This window comes from Lissotriton vulgaris, chromosome 6 (genome assembly GCF_964263255.1).
Source record: "Lissotriton vulgaris chromosome 6, aLisVul1.2, whole genome shotgun sequence".
Taxonomy (NCBI): Eukaryota; Metazoa; Chordata; class Amphibia; order Caudata; family Salamandridae; genus Lissotriton; species Lissotriton vulgaris.
Window position 1 is genome coordinate 1,644,020,712 of NC_141694.1, and position 22,441 is coordinate 1,644,043,152.

Below are 22,441 nucleotides of genomic sequence, written 5' to 3' on the forward strand. Positions count from 1 at the left end.
CCACAACGGCCCCTCGCGGCGGGATGCCTGGCTTTCACCTTGTGGATACCCTGCCGGGGTTATCTCACAGGGGAATACCAGGACGGGTTCCCTAAGCAAGCGCCGGGAAACCCTTTGTGGGTAGCTGTGCGCTATATAAGCTCAAATACATTTACATTTACATTTACAGCATGTCCTTTATTCTACCCCCTACTTAAAAGAATGTGCCTAAGAACTAGTGCTTAAAAAAACAATTTATAGTGGTGCTTTCAAATTATGTTATGAGCAACTCGCATTATAGATAAATTGATTTAATTTACGGTAGTTTGTTGTCTCTCGTGCAAAAGGCGTATTTAATATGCGCACATTTCCTTGCATTAAACACCCCCCTTTACACAATACGAATACCACAACGGGTTGTAGCTGTAGAGTGCACTTAACTGCTCTATAAAAGCCAGATTTTTGACTATTTCAAGGACTGTTTCTTGCAAAGTAAATACACCACTTGGTTCTATGACTGCTCTAGGAAGGACACAGCCCTATAAGGATAAGGAGTCTCTGTTTGTTGACCTGCTTAGCCATATGTTTTTTCTTGCGGTTTTATATAGCGCAAACTCCACCCTATAGTGTCAGAGCGCTTTTACATGAGCACTAGTTGCATGGTTGAAAAAAGTACACTAGGTACACATTGTGTGTACACCTAGAATATAAATGCGTATGGCAACATGCAGGTATATACGCTGGTGTTCTAACGTCAAGAAATGTTACAATATTAAACCTCTGAATCTTTGAAGCTATCCAAATGGTAGGTATATTCTGTAGCTGTACACACACTTTCCTTAACTCTCAGTCCCCATGTTTTTTACATACAACACCACCACTACAGTTGTGCAGTGGCATTTATTTTCACTTAACACACAAACGTACACTTGTTCAAGGCAGAAATTTCCCTCATTAAACTGCACTGTAGGTCTAAAGTATGTCTCAGTGACTTTTTGTTTTATGCACACACACACACACACACACTCATCACACACACACTCATCTCACAAAACACACTTCATTAGCTCTCTTCATTCAAAAGCTCACACACACTTAACTCTGGTTTTAACTCTCTCATACACACACACATTATTTGCAAATCTTCATTCCGCATAAAGCACTTTCCCAGTTTCCTTCTCTCTTCCTCTCACATACACACATTTATCTCACCATCTCTCTCTCTCTAAAACACAAAGTATCTCTCTCTCATACACCTATTCTTTCTCTCCAACGCTAAGAACACCTCTTTAAGACACATTATATTCTCTTACAACAAACAAATCTCTCTTGCTTCCAAAAGTACAAACAAGCTCCATCTTTTACCTCTCTCAAATACAGCAGCTAAATACGTGCTGCCTAGTCCAGCTAGTTTTTTAATTGCAAAGTCCACCTGAATCCAGTGTAAAAGGTGAAATATACAGACCTATTTAGTGTGAGCATGGTGCAACAGATTGCGCTTTATAGATGGAATGTGCAGGAGTAAACAAAATTTTTTCAGATGCTCGCTCCAGTTCTCAATCTCGATGATGTACTGATCATCAACCCTGATGCCCTCGCGGTACTGTGCCTGTGCACGTAAACAGCAGTCATTCTACTGCCCTTCGTCCTCCCGTGGTGCTGTGGCTGAGCACCCCCCCCCCCCCCACCTGACCCTACTTAATGGAACTCTGCTCTCCAGGTTTTTTGGGGCTCGACTTGGTGCATCTTGCCTTTTTGTGATGGTTTGCTTTGATGCCCACGACCCGGATCCGCCATTTTGTTGATTCTTGTCCTGTCCTTCAGTCCGTGGGACTCCATCCTGCCGAACTTCAGACATTTCTCTTCTGCTGGACTGCCTTATCTCTTTCTCCCCCTCAGGGCCCCCTCTCGCCAATCTCAGCCTCCAACTATTCTCCCCCCCACCTCTCTACCCCTTTTGATGTTTTATTTCTCCATTCATTCTGTAAATATGTAATATTTATTTGTCCAAGCCTAATCGCTGGTAAAATGTAATCATGAGTAAATGTACTCTTTGTATATATATATTTAAGTATAACTCTTACCACTAATAGATGTAGTAAATCTTTGTACTCACTACCATTCCTATGAGTTTAGAGTTTATCCGTTTGTATCTCTTCCTTGAGTGACTTTACAACTTGTACATTTGCAATTTTTTTTCTGTGTGTATCTCTTCGTTGTGTGACTTTGTATCTCTTATGTAACACGAGTAATCCAAAGTCCTTAAGTAAGGCAACTGGTTCTTTTGTAAAGCACTCTGACACCTGTGGGTAATGTTCGCGCTATATAAAATCGCATTAAATAAATAAACAAAAAGTGTTTTTTTAATTTTGGGACCCTTTAAATGCAGATGCCTAGGTCTGGTTAGTGACCATTATTGCGGGCACTTACTGCCGACATATACACACTTACATATATCACATCACTCCCTCTATTTCTCTCTTAAACTTACTCTCTCTATATATTTATAACCTGCTTATCCCTCCAAAAATCTAACTCACATTTATAAAACCGTCATTATTAAACTATCTATATACCATCAACCTCTGTTTCTCTCCACCTTTCTCTAACACTATGTTTATCTCAAATTATCTATATTATTCTCTCTCTCTCATTTAACTATTTCTCTTCACACTACCTCTCACTTAGTTCTGAAAACAGCTCTACCTATTTCTGTGTTACACATTTTATCACGGTTTCTCTCGCACTCTCCGACTCACTCGCTCTCTAGGCAGCAGATCTATTGGCTTTGCGAATAATTTTTGTTAGATTTGTTTGTTCAAAAATATCCCAGCAGTAACATAAGAAATAAAAGAAAATACACAAAGCAAGGAAAGGGTGCCATAACACAGGCTGTTACTAGGTATCCCTGTGAGAGACCTCTCTATTAGCCATAAAAGGTACTGCATCATTAATGCAATTATTTAAAATCAAAAAATCAACAAAAAAATGGCAGTGCAGCATGCATATCCATTTGTTTTTCTTTTATTACTTATGCTACTGCTGGGATATTCCACAACACATTAGTGCATCCTTAAGAAACGAAAGCTGGCATTTCCTCCCTTTGCCTTGGATACAAACATTTTTTTACAGCATAACAGCACGTTTGCTGGTTAGGAAATACCAGTGTAATTAATAGCCAGAAAGCGTTCTTTTGATAAATAAAATGTTTAATTATGAGGAGACTTTAATGCCTTCCTCGGTTCTGCTCCTGGTCCCAAACCTAAATAAAACCTCTACTAGAAATGACTTTTTATATACATAATTCTAGCAAGTAAATATATATTCTATTTCAAGCTACTTTCTTTTTGCCAGCCGCAATATTGCAATTTTGAGAAAACGGTCATGAATTAATCATCATATTTTTCACATGCTCGAGTAGGATACGTAAACACAAGCTACCTTTAAAGTTTGCAATGGAACACGTATTTTGAAGGTGCTTGGAACTACTACCGAAATAAAACTATTAGGAATAAACATTGTTTAAGGGGCATTGTCTCTCAAACCAAGGGCCAACTGAAGCCCAGTAGGACAACTGTTCCTAAAATTATTTCCGAGTTGAAATTGGAGTGCTATTTGAGCAAGTTACTTCACTTTGGTAATGCTCTTTCTGGTGGAGACGGTTTTTAACAGGAAATTCCTCTCCTTCAGAATATTCGCGAGCACAAGATCGGATCTGGAATTTTTTTCAGCAATGCTCCCTGAGTGCTGCTAGGTAGCATCATCTCCGGTTTCACACACTTCGTAGTGACAGAGTGGAGCCGAGAAACCCTTGCATGGAGATGTTAGTTTCTTAATCTTTCTCCTTCCGTGGCCTCAGACACAATGCACTTCGAAAAAAATTACAGGTGAAATGACAAAATCTAACCTTATTATGATGTACTGGATTTCACTAAACAGAACGGAGAGTAGGGAGAGCAGTAAGAAATCTGTGGTTATGTTATGTGCAAAGCGTGCAACTTACCCTGATGGGCATCCGGGTGCTGAAGCGCGATCCAGGGTCAGGGCTAGGTGAAGAGCCAGGTCTTTAGTTTCTTGCAGAATTCAAGATCTAAGGAGAAGTCTCTGATGTGGGGGCGAGCAAGTAGGAGTCCAGCTGAGCAGAGGTATCTCAAAGATTTGTAGACGTTTATGTCGTTGCTGAGGTGCATGAGGCCAATATTTTGTAAAGCTTTATATGTGTGCATGAAAAGTTTGAAGAGGGCTCGTTCATGGACTGGAAGCCAGTGGAGCTTTTTTGAGGTGCAGAGTGATGTCAGGGCAGGGTTGGGGAGGATGACCGTGGCTGCTGTGTTTTGAATAGTCTAGGGTCTTCTGATAGTTGAGTGTTGATTGCAGCATAGAATATGTTGCTGTAGTCCAGCTTGCTGGTGATGAGGGCTTGGGTGCCAGTTCTGAGAGTGTGGGTGGGGAGTAATTTGAAGACCTTGTTGAGCACCTTGAGCGTGTTGAAGCAGGAAACGGACACTGCGTTCACTTGGCTGATGTTGGTACTATTCCAAGGTTCTTTGTTTGTTGAGCCAGGGTGGGGTCGGGGTCCAGGGACAGCAGGCTACTAGGTAGAATCCTAGAGTGAGGTGAATTTGCCAAAGATTACTACTTCCGTCTCATCTGTTCTGGCGAGAAGTCATGCAGGCATAGAAATTGGTCCAGATGGTTGGTTCCTCGTTGGAGACGGAGAGTATAAGCTGGGTATCATTAGCATAGGATATGATGTTGAGTCTTTGGCTGGAGATGATGCTGGCGAGTGGGGTCATGTAGACGTTTAACAGAGTAGGTCAAGTGAGAACCCTTGTAGAACCCTGCAGATGAAGTTGCTGGTGTCCAAGGTAAAGGGAGTCACGCTGACTGACTGGGTGCGACCTGTCAGTAAGAGGAAGATCCAGTGAAGTGCGGGACCGTTGACTGCTGACTTTGTGCTGTTGTTGGATAGAGATCGGAGAAGAGACTGTATCAAAAGGCTGTGGAAATATCCAGTAGGATGATGGCCACGGTGTCACCACAGTCCATGATTATCTGGATGCCATTAGTGGCAGCGATGAGGGTGGTCACTGTACTGTGAATGGGCCTGAATCCGGATTGAGTAGTGTCGAGGAGGTGGTTGTCGAGGAGGTGGGTGGCTAGGCGTTTATCATCTATTCAATCACTTTTGCTTGGTAGGGTAGCAGGAATATAGGCCAGTAGTTGGCTAGTGTCTTTGGGTCTGCTTAGGATTTCTTACGGTGAAAAGGAGTATTGTGGCAGGTTTTAAGGCATCTGGGTAGGTGGCTGTGATGACTAAACTGTTAAAGATCAGGGGTGACTGCTGAGCTGATGGGGTGCAGTACTTTTTATAAAGATGTGGTGAGGGCAGGGGGTAAGAGGGTGCTACAGAGTGCATGGTTGTTGCGGTTTCTTGACTGGTGATTTGAGCCAGGTGGTCAAGGTGGTTCTCCGGATGCTGGTAGAGATGGGCAGGGGCACTGTGAGGGTGGAGGGGGCTAGTTAGGCCTCAAAGTTATCACTTGGGATTTTATTGCTGTAGAATAGGGACAAATGGCAGAGATATACTTTGCTGGTGCTGCTTTCGATACGGTCAGGGAGTGCGGAGCGCCTGTTGGCTCCGGTTTGCTGATGGTATCGCCTGAGAGCAGATTTGTAGCTGCTCTGTAAGTGTGGTGACAGTGTTCAAGTTGCTTCCAGTGGCGTTTGGTAAGCCTGAGTACTTCCTTGTACCAGCATGCGTGTGGTCTGGTTCTGTTTTTTTTTATAGGAGCCAGAGTTTCTGCCCTGGCGTTGAAGTTGGAAATCAACTCGGGAAGGTTGCTGTTGTGTTGATGACAGTGGTGTAGGAGTTCAGAAGACCAGGATGGTCACGAGGTCTCATTCCAGTCCAGTCGTCAAGATTTGGTAATGGTGTTTCTGTGTTGGAGTTAGATGGGTACGGTGGAGTTAGATGGGTATGCTCAAGTTGATGAGGGTGTGGTCAAACTTGGTGAACAGTGTGGGCTGGTCTACTGTGATGTTGGTGAAGATGTGGTTCCAGTGGGAGTCTGGCAGCGTGTGTGTGGGGTCTTCCACTTGCTTGGTGACTCTGGTGGACAGGTACTCAGAGAGGTTGGTCGTGTTTGGATCGGGGATGTCCTCCAGGGGGTAGTTTAGGTTGGCGAGGGTGTTGAAGGCGGAGTCAAGGAAGTTTCCACGAGGTCCGGGAGGGTAGTAGAGTAAAGGGCCACTCAGGGATGAGGAGTTCTAAGGTCAAGTGTTCCATGCTGTGAGTGGTGCTTTCATAGGTCCACTACTGGGTCTGTTTGTCCTGTGCTGTGATGCAATCTTACATCAGGGGTTTGCTGCTGAGAGGATGGGGCTGATGAGGGAGTCAACCATGTTTCAGTCAGGAAGAGGGTGAGCAGGTGTGTAGCAGATCACAAATGGAAGTGGTTAGTTTAGTGAGGGAGCGAGTGTCAAGTAGTATGCAGGACAGGTAGCGTTGTGGGTTGGTGTTTGTGTTGGGTGCATGAGGTGCATGGTGGAATGATGTGGGTAGTTGCACCTGAAATGACAGGTGGAACAGATGAACTCACCCCTCAGTGTTGGGCGGCGAAGGTTGGAAGCAGTGCTTGGAGTTGCGACCAGGGCTCAGGGCACTGAGGGTTGATGTGGGGGCAGGAGAGCTTATTGTCACAGACTGGTTAGCCTTTGGTGCATCCGCATTACTGCTCCCTTTAAGTGAAGACAGTTTTGGAAGGAAACTGAAGTCACTTCCTGTGCAGAAGGATGATGGGAAACGAGCCCCCTTCCTGGGCTTCTTCTTTTAAAGAGTATTTTGGTGGGGAAACCGTGATGCCTCTTCCTATACAGATGGATGATGTGAAATCCGGGAAACGGCCACTACAACGTGGCCGTTTCCACGAAAACCTTAACCACAAATGCATTACAATGCATGCGTGGTTACAACGAAAGCCTTTACCACGCATACGTTTACTACGAGGTACGTAGTAAAGGCATGTGTGGTAAAGGGTACAATTAAAAAAAGGGGGTTTGGGGGGAACTCCCCCCTCTCGCCCCCCCCCCCCCAAAAAACCTCACCTGAAGTCAAGATGTGCAGGCAATCGGCGTCGTATAAGAGGAAACTGAAAGAAACTTCCGCTACCTCTTTACGACATACGACGTCACCACAGAAGAATTCGTGGAGAATGATAAGCGTTGAAATACCATTCTGTTGTAACGCATGCGTGGTAAATGCATGCGTTACATCGGAGCGCGTTGTAAGAACATACAACCATGAAATCCAGTGATGTAACTACTTGCAGATGGATGATGGGAAACAGAATACTTACCAGAAAGCGTTATCAAAGGTAAGTAACTAATTCTTTTAATGAATATTTCCAACCGTAGATGGGTCACATTTAGTAAAGAGTGCACAGCAGCACCTACGTAAGGTGGAGGCTCTGAGTAGTCGTCTTGCAGAACCAAGAGAGAAAAAAGGACATTCCTTTGGGCCTGACAGTCAAGACATTAGTGTTTTGTGAATACAAGAACCAACATCCACATCGCAGCATGGAAGAAATCCACAATCGGTATCCCCCACCCCCTTGAAAAATGCCATCAGAGCCACCTTCACCTTGGAGGAGTTAACCTGCAGGCCTTCTGAGCATTCCAACATAGCCTACGAGTGTCAGATTTTCATGCAGATGAATATCCACCTGGTAAGAGTAATCTTTTGCATGCCTTCATTTTCTTGGTCCCTGTGAACTCTGATAATTTACACAATGGTCTTTCGTACGGTCTAAGAAACTGAAAGCTCTCTGAGGTGTAAGCTGGTGGCGAAAAATGTCAGCAAAGTGACTGATTGGAGAACTAAGGACAGTGTGCAGGGATGGTTATTACAATATCTCTGCTCTGTGTCTTCCTGAGCATTGTGAAGTCACCGCAGAGCCATATTGCACCCACTAATGGCCCATGGGAACAAAGGTGTAGAAGTCTGCTGATCCAATCTAGCATCTGCAAATGTCCTGAAGGTGAGAAACCCGTAGTTAGAAATATCCATAAGAATAAAACATTCTGAAGAAAGAGTTCGATCCTGCTGCATTTGGAACCTGAAACCTAAATATTAGCGATCTCAGCAACACATGCTTAAGTCACGAAACCTGCTTACTAGTCCTTTTCATTGCCTCCTTTATTTGCACATTGCTAAACAACTGATGGAAAACATTGCCTATGAGTTGGTCTATGATTGTAAATCATGTATGGAAATTCACCTTTAACAAAAAAGTATTTTTAAAATTAATACTGTGTCCCAATGAAGTGAACAAGATTAAAACCGTATATTTTAAAATGCACAATGCAGAGACAATTAAGTAAACATTCATATGTATATGAAATCTTGTTGAAGCAAATAAAACAAATTACATTGCTTATATTATTTTGTTTTAACTTGTACACATGCAAAGATTCATTAGACTGCGCCACGTATTCATTACTTGAAAATAGTATTGACAACACAATTTACCACAACCTTGCAAAACTTTGCATACAGAGCTTACCTGCTGAACATATCGGTCAGTAGTTTTCCACATATAATAATATTCAATGATGCTGGTTAGGGACTTCCAGGGAAGCTGAAAAAAGATATTTGATTTATTTAACTGATAGCCTGCAAAATATTTATGCAAGCTTGCTCGCCTGTTAAAAATGGGGGTCTCTAGTTGACAATCGTTTGCACTTTTGTCCAAGTAGGGATCCTTCTTCCTACTACTACTTCTCCTTTTAAAATAACCCCTGCTCACCCCCTTGGAAGCTTGGCATGAGTTGACAGGCTTATCTTAGAGGTAGTGTGTAATGCATGTGTGGACACATACAGTAATACAGTGAAAACTCTACAAATGGACACCACACCAGTTTAGAAGAAGAAGTAATCTTTATCTTAACCAAAACAAGACCAAACGACAAAAATCTACAATACAGTGCTCAAAATATGACTTTTTAAAGGTAAAACCAGTTCTGTTCTTAGAAAATGGATGCTACACTTTCAGGACAAAGTACCTTAGATGTGTCAAAACTACAAGATAAAAGGGTCACAGGGAAGGTGATACATCAGTTCCTTACACTCAGAGATGGTGATAGGTTGGTTATTTGCTCTGGGGGAGGGGATGCGTTGGTTCCTTACTGCTGCGCAGGGGAGGTGATGCGTCGGTTCCTTACCAGAGAGGTGGCGATGTGGGTTTCTTACTGCGTCTCCCAACGATGTGACAGACTTTGCGCCCCGATGCGATGCATGACAATCCAGGGCGATACAATGTGTGAAGATCTGGGATGCACTGATAGTAGAGGCGGCAGCAAACCGGCGCTGCAACCCTTTCAGCTGCGTCCCCTCAATGTGTCGGTTTGCTGGCTGCGGCGATGATTCAGAAATTCTTCTCGCACTGCTGCGATACCTGTTGGAATCCAGGTGATGCAGCGATTGTCACAGTTCCTTCGGCGTTTGCAGTTCCCAGCCCTCGAAACAACCTCCAGAGGCCAGAACACTGACAGGCACCTCTTGTCAGATCAGAACTTCCAGCAGTGGAGTTTCGAGGGGACTGGGGGTGACATTTTTGTGTGTCCTGAGACTTCAGAACAGGAGGCAAGCTCTACTTCAAGCCCTTGTGGATCTCCTTCAAGCGGGGGACACGGCACACTGCAAAGTCCTAGTCCTTTCCTTGGCAGAAAGCCACTGCAGGCCAACCCCAGACCGCACACAGAAAAGGTGCAGGTTTCTTCTTCAGTTTCTCTAGCTCTATTCCTTGGCAAAGGTTCCTCTTGAATTCCAGAAATCATCTAAAGTTCTGGGGTCTGGGCCCAATACTTATACAGCAATTATCTTTGTTCGCTGGTGGCAGAGAAGGCCTGTGCTCAGTCTCAACCAGTTCTGTCCTCTCTGGTCCAGCTTCCCAGCAGGAAGTGGAGACAGCATTGTGTAAGGAAGGCCAGGCCCAATCAGGTGAAAGGAAATTTCCTCCACCTACTCTAAATGCAGCACAAGTCATTCAGCCCAGTCCTGACTCACTCAGCAAAGGCAGGGCAAAGCTCAACCCCCCAGTGTCTCTACAGTGAATGCACATCCCTAGCCCCTGAAACTCCAAACAAGACTGTCAATACACAACCCAGCAGAGGCATACAGGATGGCTAAGCAAGCAAATAGCAAAGACAAGGAGATGACGGACGGAGCACTGAAACTTTTAAGACGCTAACCCCCGGTCACAGATCTGGGTTGAATCCATCATCGTTCTTTAGCTCACTTCGTCACTCCAGGTCAGACCCAGCCACATGCAATCAGTCTTGACCCTTTGCATCAAGGGAACATTCCTGACCTAACTGCCAAGCCAGGTCTTCCCTGGACCGGAAACAAGCATCCTGGGACTGGTTTCGGGGTAACAATCCTCAACAGCCAGGCTAGCTTGATTATAGTGGTAAAGTGAGCAAGAAACCCACGTCTGGGCATACCGTGTTCCATTGTGGCACAGTGTCAGGGACTGATTTGCATATAGCTGGGTCTGAACTGAGGTGGCAAAGTGAGCTAAAGAATGATGATGGATTCAACCCAGATCTGTGACTGGGGGTGAGTGTCTGAAAAGGTTCAGCACTCCATTCATCATCTCCTTGTGTTTGCTTTGTTCGCCCTAAGTTGGCAGGGTATCCCCAGACGTGGGTCCCTTTCTCACTTTGCCACTGGATTCAAGTTAGCCTGGGCATTGTGCCGTTGTGCGGCTGGCGGGAAAGGTGCTGGGCGTTGGTGTGGAAGTGCTCCGTTCCGGAGCCTCCGCCTTGCATAATGGAATTGTGCACAGTTAGTGGGTTGCGGCCGTGTAAATGATTCAGCCATTTTGGAAGGGTAATTATTCAATACCCCCAGCCGCACAACAGGACTACTTAAACGGGGCCGAGAGTACACAGTGTTCTCCGGCACTCCACAAGCAGTTGGGGCAGGTAATAGTCTGTGAAGGGAAGCCCTAACTGTGAATTTTCCTCTGCTTCTTGACCGACAGACTCTAGAGCATTCACAATGCTTTTTTCCCCCCAACTTATGGCCGAACTATTGTGTCTTTCAAGGGCGGCTTCTGCACAGCGGACTTTGTCGTAGAGGCACTCCATAACTTTCTAAGGGGTACGCATTACTTTCCCAGTATTCGAGTGAAAGCGCTTTACTGGGGAGTCACATGCACCTATAGTTAGTGACCACACCATCCGGAACCGTCATCACTCGTATTTATGTCTTCACTTGTATTTGTCTACGTGTGCACAGGGCAATGGGCTGCTACGCCACAACAGCAATGACTGGATTTTTTTTCGTTCATTGAGCCTATTATGGTGTCTACTGGGAACTATATTTATGCTCTGGTTCCGTCACCACACGCACTATGTCAGCTCATAACACAGATACGCTGTGACCCGAGTACTCAGCATTGGTTACAATGCTACAGCATGTTCTTTGATTGGGATAACAGGGGCACTACCTCTAGCCCCCTGCATATTCCACCCTCGAACTAAACACGATACAGAAATGTAGTTGGACCTGTAGGGGCAACATATACATTTTTTTGTTCGCTGGAAAGGTCTCTTGTATTTCCTTTGATTTATTTTTTCTTTCAGGTTGTTCTTAGGAACATACAGCTGATGTTCCACTGCGCCAATCTGGCGTAACTCCACCTTAATATAGGTACCATAGGGTGTCGCCATCCCTGAACCCTATCTTTATTATTTTTTTTATATCTCACCTTCACAAGGTCCAGAAGAAGCGCACTAGGATCCATTAGGGACCAACACTGCGCGAAACATGTCGACCTCACTTATCATACTTTCAACACCACACATAGGCATGGAATACTGGCCCCTCCATTTTTATTTGTTTCTTGGACGTGCTTCTTTTCCAGCAGTATATTTGAACCTTTACCTCCTGGACCCCTGAATAAAAATATGTTCGTTAGGTACCAGTAGGGTAAAAGCCCTCTTAAGATCACAGACACAACTTTTTATATGCCCACACACCCACGTGCACAACTGCGGCATCTCCTAAAAGATATCCGATAAAGAGCCCTCTCGCGGTGGCCCGTGGAGGACTGCAGTGCCACCACCCACGAGGAGCAACGCCCAATGATGAAGCATGACACTCCCATGCGTGTGTGAGGGCACCAATATCTAAAGGAGAAATTCCCCAGCTTCATCAAATCCAAACCTGATCACTTAGAGACATCTCCACTTCCTTTCACCCCTTTTTTTCTTTTTCCTCCTCTCTCATATATAGTTGCCCACTGGAGCACCTACTCGCAACCGTAGTTTGGCTGCGTACTTGATTACTTTGGGAACTGTCACCATTGATGATACATAGTTGTATTTGGGAGCATTGGTATTGGACCCGCCTTTTCTTAAACTCTCCCCGGCCCCCCTCCTGTGTTTGAAGTATTCAGTTTTAGCAATCATGATTATAAAATCTCTAGTTAGCTGCATGACTAAAAACAATAACAATATTTTTCAAATGCAATATTTCATTTCAGTCAACTGAACTAAATACAAACCATTATAAGAATAGCTAAAGACCATATTAAAATTAATTCTCACATTTCGTTTATACACTGTATGCTTTGTGCAGGCCGTTAACCACTACAGTTTTAGTGATCTTTATTGTAAACACAAACATAACATCATGCATGGTTTCTTAAGGTATAGGGCAGGTGAAGACTGGTATAATACCAATAGTCCAGACGATACTGCTGCACTAGGAATGTCTAAATCATGACTTATTTCAACAAAGACCGAACCAAGTATACAATTTGTCTGAGTGAGCATTTAAACATTTGTAGTGAAGTAAAAGCGAATAGTATGTACAAGAAATGTGAAGTATTTCTAAAATGACAGTGTTGCCTACAGTGAAATAAGCCTAAACAAAACCCATCTTTTCACCAGCTTCACCAAATAAAACATTTCAAACTTTGAACTCTTGACAACTGTTTTTGACCCCAGGGCAGTTGGATCCTGCAGTGTCTTTCTCTAGGCATTCATTTTAAAGGTTTTTTATGAGCTTGATAAGAACATCTAGGGACATCATTTAGTAGCATAATGAACAAAATTAAACAAAATGAAAACCAAAGAACAAAATTGTTTTTTGTTATCTATTGCTATAATGAGACATTTCTGCGTTAAAGTTGACCAGTTTGTGCTGGCAGCATGATATCCCTTCCTCTAATTGAGAATTCTGCAGCTCATAAGTAATAGCTGCTTTTCACAACTACTATTCTAATTGAAGGCAAGGCCAACTGTTCCATTTCAAACCATTCCCATGGAAATGCATTTCCTATCAGCTGACATCCCTACTAGAATGACATATATGTGTAAATATATTCGAAGACAAGTCCCCTTTAAGAGGGTGGGCTCTGACAGAGCAAAGGCTGTCCCCGACAACGGGTGAGAGCAGATGTGCCTACAAAGGATTCGATTCTGTGGGAAATGGCGTGAGCTGGCTTTATGAAGCTCTAAGGAGTGTGAGAGGTTTAGACCAAGTTCTGCTCTGCCATTTTCAAAAACTGAAATAGAGGCATTGTGGACTTGTTGCAGCAAAGGATCTTTTGGTGTCAGAAGCCAGTCGCAGTGCAGTACAAGGTAGAAAAAGTGCAGGAACCATTGTTGTATTCACTGATGGAACCTCATCAACCATAACAGAGGTCATACCTTAAGAACTGCTGTAACCACTATCAAGAGCGAGAACTGAAAAGAGCTGAGTAAAAGTGAAGATTACTTTCTTGGAAAAGTTCCCATGTACCTGGTGAAGGACAGTAAAGAAGTTTCACCCACTTTGCTCTGAAACTCTGGACCCAAAAGCTGCTTTGAGAGCTACAGGTGTTAGACTCATACTGACCCCACAATGACAACCACATAGACCTGCCTACTGTAAAACAGCTTTCCAAAGACTGAAAAAATGAAAGCTAGTACTGAAAAATATAGTTATATGTGCTAAGTGAAAAAGCAGTGGAAGCTAGACCTTTGGCTGTGGACCTTACTAGAAGCGAGGAAAGGGCGTGTTCCCACTTAAACCCAGTAGTTTATGTCAAAGAAGCCTTTCCTTAAAGAATTGGTCACTGGAACTCTAAGAATAAGGCCATCACATTTTTTAGAAAAGTTTTTTTTTAACTTTCCAAATATATAGCACCAACACAAGCTGCCAATCCTACTTAAAAAAGAAACATTGGAAGCTACAGTTTCCTAGTTTATTGCACGTAGAGCTTATTTATGCTGTTTGAGGCTCTAGCAGGATTGTGAAAATAAGTATACAACCCTCAGAGATCCCTGCTCCGCAAGGACTTCCGGCCTTGCAACCATGAAAGTTTCTGACCTACACAAAAATGGAAAAAAAATTAGGTCCGAAGGTAAAAGCCAAGAGCAGATAGAATGTGGCCAATGAAGACCCTAGTGTTTTCAGTTTGATGTGCCAGCAGGAAGGTGAAAACAATGTATCTGATCTAGTGGAGCCGTCTTTGACCACAGCTCTTGGCCTTGCATCATTACGTACTTTTTACTTACCAAAAAATGACAAATTCAGAAGGTAATTTAAAGGCTGACCCGGGTTAATCACAAATCCTTTCCCAACCTCACTTAATCACTGTGTAGCCGCAAAGAGTGCCCAGATCTCCTTTCTCCATAAACTATTACCTGGGCATACCAAAGCTTGTGTGTGACTGTGCTCCATTGTTGTTGGACATCTGAGTGTGACTTGGTTCCAGTTAATCACTCTTAAGTTGCTTGAATTACATTTTTGGTTCCCATTGTTTTCTTTGGATCTGTTTTTCATAACTATTAACACCGGATTCCTACATCTGATTTTCTTTCTTTTGGTGTCATCTTAATTTCAATTGATCTATTCTCAACTATAATACAATTCTGATGTTGCTGTTCATGTACTTTGTTTATTTCCGAATAAGTTCTTGCTGCTTTTGCAAAGCTATAGATTTCAGAAAGATGATTTTTACGTATTAAATTGAAATAAGATTTGTTTCACTTTGTCAGGGTCAGCCACATCTGCTATTAAGGCAGAGGTGTCTACACCTACTAAGATCAACATTTAGTTTTGCACATTCAGTGTTGTGGTAAGACTGGTTTGGTACAAAAGCTTCCATGTAATCTCAACATTGAGGATTTAGAAGTCCTTTAATAGATTTAAGGTTGAAGAACAATACGTCAGTGACCTACAGTAATGCTTTTTAATGTGATTCTACCCATGCACCAGAAATCTTGGAATATTAAGAAGAAGTTGAGCTCAAAAAGACCGTCAGAGTCTGGGAGAAAGAAAGGTGGAGACCAAACACTCCAACAGCCTAGCAAGTAGGGGAATATGAGGACTTGGACGATAAGTCCTGCCCTTAACTAGGCCGGGCGGTAAATTCCGTTCTGCTTGCAGAATTTGGGTAATTCCGCGTTCTGTGGAGAACGCGGAATTGCCAAAAATTCCGCAATCCGCGGCGTCGCAGAAGTTTTTGCTTGTTCGCGCCTTAAAAATGCGTGTTCACAAGATATTTTTCCCCGAGCATGCAAACAGCATTGGCGAACAGGAAAAAAAGCATTGCGAACGGGCGTAACGAACAATTCTTCATGTTCGCTGAACTTTTGCGTTCTCGTGGAGATTTGTTACCGTTTCGCTGAGCTTTGCATAGCGCGACTACGCAAATTCCGCCCACCCCTACCCTTAACCACTTTTCCCTTCTGCGGTTTAGGGAAACAAACATAGTATTTGTTTTAAAAGCAAACAAAAGCAGCATTGGTCTTAAAGGAAAGGAAAGCTATTCCAGCTCATAAACAGAGCACATGGAAGATGGAGCTTGGCTTCTGGAAGACCCCAACACTTAGTAGCTGATGATGGCAGAAAGAGATTGTAACATGGAAAACCAGGTGTGGGGTAACCTAAAACCCCACTGCACAAAAAAACTGCAGTACACAGGTAGGCAACTCTCAAAGGGAGTGAAAAATGGATACTAGCTTTTGAATTATAATGATCCATCCACCAAGTAGAAAATTGCAGGGGAAATTAGGTTTGTTTCTCAGAAAAAGATCCTTGCAAAAATTAAAGCGATTTTGATCAATAAAGAAAAACACTCACAAATCTAACATCCAATGAGAGTCCATCATTTAGTACACTTAAAATAAACAGTCTGGTGATCAAATTTACTGAATAAGACAGGGAAGTTAATGTTGTAATTGACAAGAATGATTAAGTGCAATCCATGAGCACTTTAGTAACCACAGATAAACATTATACATATTTAGGTCCAATACCCTACAAATGAGCTACAGCACATATAAGAGACTTAACATAGAGGGATAGAAAGTGGCTGGCTTTCTGCAATGAATTTTTGTTCTTGAATAACCCTAGACAACATCAGCATATCTGCAGGACCCAAGATTTAGAATAAATCTGGCTGAAGGTTCTATATATGACGAAGAACATGAATTCCTAGTGACTCTCTATGTTGAATTGCTATTTATGAATATTTCTCAGTAGGAACATTAAGAGTCATCTGCATCATAAACTTTAATTCACATTAAAAATGCATAAAACTATGTGCATTTCATCACTTATAATTATTACAGTAATTCAATAACAATAAAATTTTGAAAAATTGGAAAATTGTCCTAAATCTTAAATGACACAGACTACATTCAGTGCAGTTAAAATGAATAACCGTTATATGCCTTAACAGTGTTTAGAAGTTAAGCTATCTACAAGATATAGCTACAAGGGCATTAGCAGCAATCTAAATTCCTTACAGTAAAGGCCTGTTAGGATCAGAATTACCTACACCAGTGTCCCTAAACAATTATATGTCTATATCTCGAGAAATTAGCTAGACAGTAGTAGCCCTTCTAGATTTTAGAACAGCATTTAGAAAAGACGCAATCGTAAAACATATAAATGGTGATTCAAGTTGCTAGAGTGCTGAGAGAGCTAATCTGTGAGAACATAAGGTCATTTTTTGCAGTATTGGGACAATTAACCTTTTCCTCTCAGTTGTATAGAGAGAACAGAAAAACAGAATGAGAGACAGATTCTTTTGAATAGTCATCACATGGATAACAGGAAAGCTGATTTGGTGAATGCGCTTTGGATGGATAGTCCAACATCAAGGGGATATAATTTAAGTGGAACCATTTAAATGGATAGGGTCCACCTCCTAAGTTTCTTGCATGCATATCATTTCATGGTGTTACGGTTTCTTGTGCCAATCATCGCTATTCTTTTTGTTCGTATAGCTCACTATATTCCATGAAATAAGTGTATAGTATCGACTACTATCCATGTAATTTGAAAGAGACAATGTCTTGTTAGTGGAGGAAAGTCAATCGCAGCTATCCATGTTCTCCAACTGAAAGAACCTATTCAAAGTGGGTATGCCTAAATATTCACTCATGAGCACACAGATTTCTATTTTCCCTGTGTGAAAACCCTTGGTCATTACGCGCAAAAAGGAGGTTTGTAGAAAAAACCCAATGGGACAGCGTATATTTGGGAAGTTAGCATGGGAGCTGGAGGTAATTGTGATAGCAAGTCCCCAGCCAATCTTGGGTTATCAAAATTGAAAATGATACAGTCATCATCGAACGTCTTAGGGCCTGGACCCACCCAGGGGATTCTTCCAGCCATGATCAAATGGTTTTGTACAAGGCCGCCTGCTCTGTCATATATCGTTAGCCAGGGCCGAAATGTATCCATCAATTGGCGTGTACATTATTGCTGGTTAGTTCTCAATACTGGGACATTTACCAGAAATGGAACAAAAATGCATGATGCTGGCGGTAGATTCAGGTTGCTTGGCTTTTTTTTCCTTCTCAGTAATAGATGTCTAGGGGCGATATACGTGGCATTGGGTGAAGGGCTTAATAAAGCCACTAGCTGGGGGATTATTTTCTGTAGCCCCTCCTCCTGCATTCTAAAATTCACACTGTTGTATGGTGGCCATTTGTAACAAACTCCAAAGTATCAAACACCTTCTAAATTTTCCTAGCAGAATTATTAGAAGTGAAGCTGAAATTGCACTCTGCCCCAAGCTGAGAGACATTATATGGGTTTTGACCAAAAGTTAGTCATCCATGAAGAAGCACCACATTTTCACTTTGTATAAATATAGCTCTGCTACATTAAATATGTTTTTTTCACCTGGAAGGGGGGGACAAAAGAGGAGTTGCTAAAGTTCATTGACTGGGTGAATGATTGTTATACCAACTAGAGATGTACACAGTTTTTTTTATAAGAAACAGACTGCTTTTATAATGTTAAAATAAAAGTTGCTGATGGGAAAGTGTAAACTAAACACCAAATGGTATGTGAATTTAACGGATTGAGACTCTTTGCGACAGTATAGCAGTGACCCTCCAGAGGTCTTAAAAGATACTGTTCGATCAATTCTTACAGTTAAGGCAGAAATGACCGTTCTTGAAAGATTATGAAATACATGCTAAGGAATTTCAGAGGAAAAGTATTGACAGGGGATATCCAATGTAGGTAGTGAGATATGCAAACAAACAAAACCAAGCAAGATATTATGACATCAAATTCTTGTTACAGAACATCGGAGATAATAAAGGTGATGAAGACAGAATTGTGTTTGTAGTAACCCTATAAGTGTCAGGGTGGCAAATATTCGAGATAGGCCAACAACATTGTATTCATCAGGTGACAAATGGCCCTGCTCCGGATTGTCCCTAGATAGTATACGGTTTAGCCAGCATTGCCAATATACGTGCTGGTGGTTTATTAAAGTCATATTAGCTGGGGGGGGGGGGGTTGCACCACTGACAAGACAATAACTACAGACTTTCAACCTCTGTAACACGAGTATAATAATAAATTCTCATAATACTTTGAAAATTACAGCTATTACATTTAATTTGCAAAGCATACTATCATATGATACTTACAAAGTCTTGACGAATGTCATTGAAGTCTTTCCCATACTTTTCAAGTGCATCCTCAAACAAACTGGCTTCTGATGCAGACCATTCTTCCATTTCATCTCTGCACAGCACTGGACCTCCTTGGGGCACTAGAATGCTTATGGCACTGCTCAAATCGTACTCTAGTCTATGTAAAGTGTCCATGGCGTGAAACTACAAAATGTGAGGAGAAAGGGGGAATAAATGAGAGGCGATAAGTTTATGCATCCAGATTTACACATGTAAATTGCATTTGGGAAAAAAATTTAAAAAGGTGGTGGTACTTATCAAGCATTAGTCTTATATAGTAAACAAAATATAACTAGCTATAGAGAGCTACTCGTTAATTGCACATTTTATAGTCTTTCAAAATGCTAAATATTAAAACTGAATGAATATTTTTTTAGGCTTTGTGTTGTGCCCATTAATGACACCCTGTTAGCCTTAATTGCTCTCCCAACTTTTTTCAAGTAATTTCATAGGTTTTCATATTGCTGCTGCGGCTCTTACGTTTTAAACTGGAGAGGCGAAACGGGGTTCTTCAATTAATATTGTCTAGAGGTCCTGTGCTTTTCCCAGTGGTTTCTGAGGGTTATGTATTCCAGTCTCTCCCCATCTTGCTAATCAACAGGGAAATATAGAGCGCCGCCAGTCTAATAGCGAATGTTAATTGTTCCTCCCACCCCTGGTCAGAGTGTACTGGTGTGTATTTTACAACCCTTACTCCCCATCTTGACTCGGGGAGAATGTACCCTCCAACACATTGCACAAGGGCTGTGATTGTATTTAATACGTCTCTGCCTTCCCCACGTTTTCATAGAAGCCTGCGTTGCCATAGGCAAAGGGGTGTGTATGAGATGTCTTCCCTTTAACATGCCCAAGACCCAGTGGTTGCGGGTTTCCACTCTACCTTGAGCAGGGTGGTAATTTTTCAGCCACTTCGACATGACGGAAGGGGATCTGTGCTGCTGTGAATTAAAAAATCATGGTGAGCACCTTAGACAGCAGACAACTTCCCCACTGCATTATTTGCTCTTTGCAGACCGGGCAAAATAATCCGTTTTTTAAGGTGAGGGAGAATTACTGCTAAGCCAAGGTTTACAATTATAGGTGAGGCAGAGTCTAGAGGAGAGCCCGACTTGATTTGCAGGAAGAGAGTATGAAGCTCTTCAAGAAAGAGGATGTCATGACTGACAATCCCTCCGAGGATGTCAGTGACTGATGGGAAATCTGCCTGCTGGGCCTCAATAGGAAAAGTGTCCATATCGTGGCCACTTTCGAGGAAAAAAAGGAAGCTAGGAGGTAGCAGTTTTCCATAGTAGGAGTGGCAATGGTAGACACGCGTTCGAGAGAGGATATAGATTTAAGTATGGAAAAGAGTTCCTTAGTTGGTTCAGCCGGCAAGTCAACTTTCTGGGCATAGAACTGCTTGCGAAAGCTTCTAATGAGCTTGTGATACTGTTTAAGTGCCAGTTTGTGACGAGAATGACCGATCAGACGATAACCTTTCCTCCATTCGCATTCGAGGCCTTTGCAGTATTTCTTGGCCACCGCTAAATGTTCATTATACCATGGTGCAGAATGGGAAGTTCTAGGATTCTGTTTGGGAGCCACGGGGATTTTCAATCTAGAAATAAGCTTAACCCAGAGTCTAAATTGTTAGCCACTCGATCTATGTCGTCATTAATTTTGAGATTGGAAGCAGCTAGGGCAGTTAAGAAGCTGGGTAAGTTGACCTTGGCCCATTTCCTGCAAAGGGTGGCCAGTTCCTTACGCGAGCAAGTTTAGTCAGAGGAAATAAAAGGGAGATCAAGTAATGATCTGACTAGGGCATGATGATGGGTGTCGAAAATGGCATCCTACGTACGCCCTTTGGCATGAAAAGTTTTGAAGTTGGATCAGATGGAGGGTTTCGAGCTCGATGGTTTAGATGTCGCTCCTGGACAAGCACTAGCCTCAGAATAAAGGTTGAGATTGCCTAAAACAAGCAGCTTATTGTGGCGTAGAGCTAATTGGGGGATGGGATCAGCCATGCTCAAGGTGAATATAGTGGCCGATCCAGAAGGTTGATGTACGAGAAGTCCGGTTAGGCTACTGCTGCATGTGAGAGTGAGGAGAACTGAGCTGCTTCACAATCGGGTAGGTCCCCCTCATTTAAGGTGCACTTGAAAGTAAATTTGAAAATAATTGCTAAGCCTGCTCCTTGCTGGAAGGGGCGATCGCCGGCTTATCCCATAGCTGGTCGGCAGTGCATCTAGGATATCAGGCGCCGGGGCATCCCAAAGCCAGGTTTCCATGAGGAATTAGGGGTCTGGGTGCATGTCACTGAGAATATCTAAAATCTCTTGTTTGGGTAGAGAGCGACAATTGATAAAAGTCTGTCAGGAGTCAAATTAAATCTCACAAGGCCCTTAATGTTTAGCTCTAAAGTGAAATCACAGTCAGTGGTTTCATTTCGAATGAGTCGCCTACCTGCATGGACTGTGCACATTCACTTCGAGGTGCTGGGATTAAATTCTTAAGTTTGATGGTGGAGTAATGCACTCGTTGGAGGTTTAGACCGGCAGTGGTTCTGGACCATGGCCCAGGACAGTCGCGGAATGGCGCAAACGGGCTTGCCTTTCACTCACCGACTAGGCTTCCGTACGTCGGCCATAGTAAGGTAGACCGCCTCAGGAGAGGCGTGGGAGTTATCTAGCCAATCCGAAGAGGAAGGGGCGGGCAAGGCAAACTGTAACTGGGGGCGTAGCAACTTCACGTGTGTCAGGAGAGAGCTTCCTCCCCTGCACATCACCACTGGTAAAGGAAAACAAGCTACAAAGACAACTAAAACATGATGACAGTAAAATCAAGTGCTAATTAAATATGGGGGGGGCGGGGAGGGGGGGCAGGCAATTTCCTACACTTCAGCAGTGCTACAAGGAAAGAGAATATGTTATCAAAAAACACCAGGAGCATGGCATCTCCCGCACCCTAGGGTGCTGCAAGGAAAGAAAACACAATAGAAGCGTTGAGTAAAATAACAAAGACAACTCAAACGTGATGAAGGCAAATGCTAATTAAAAACAGGGGGGGAGGGACAGGCAACTCCCTGCAGTTCCATTCACACTGAGATTGTATAAGGATGTATGTAGTCTTATGTTTCACCCCAATTTTATCAAAGTATTTCTTGGATGCATTAGACAAAAATTGCACACCATTGTCGTTAAAATGGCAGCCGGAATTCCACTTGAAAAAAAAAATTGTTCCAAAAACAACCACAAAACAGACTCCGTGTCAAACTTCAACAACCGTCACATTGAGAACAGATCGATCAGGCCAATATACTTCTGCAACGTGCCTACAAGCTCCCGAATGTCTACCGTAATACATTTCCAAGAATGTTTGGGACTAAATCCTTCACTCATTGGTGGCCTCAATGTGTGGAGAAACCTATAAGCCCAGGCACAACCTTTGAAATCTCCCACATATCTTTCAACAGTTAAATCCA

General features: G+C 42.9%; 1 protein-coding gene across 2 annotated transcripts in view; it reads right to left on the reverse strand.

Annotated features, from left to right (window-relative positions):
- The window catches only part of LOC147709244 (metastasis-associated protein MTA3-like), a 790,513-nt gene that overhangs the window by 489,025 nt on the left and 279,047 nt on the right, over nt 1–22,441 (reverse strand). For both annotated transcript variants that reach the window (XM_086927807.1, XM_086927806.1), the window contains exons 9-10: nt 18,937–19,125; nt 8,544–8,618 (exon numbers count right to left, since the gene is read on the reverse strand). In XM_086927807.1, coding sequence (XP_086783933.1) covers nt 8,544–8,618; nt 18,937–19,125 — 264 coding nt within the window. The remainder of the gene's footprint in view (nt 1–8,543; nt 8,619–18,936; nt 19,126–22,441) is intronic.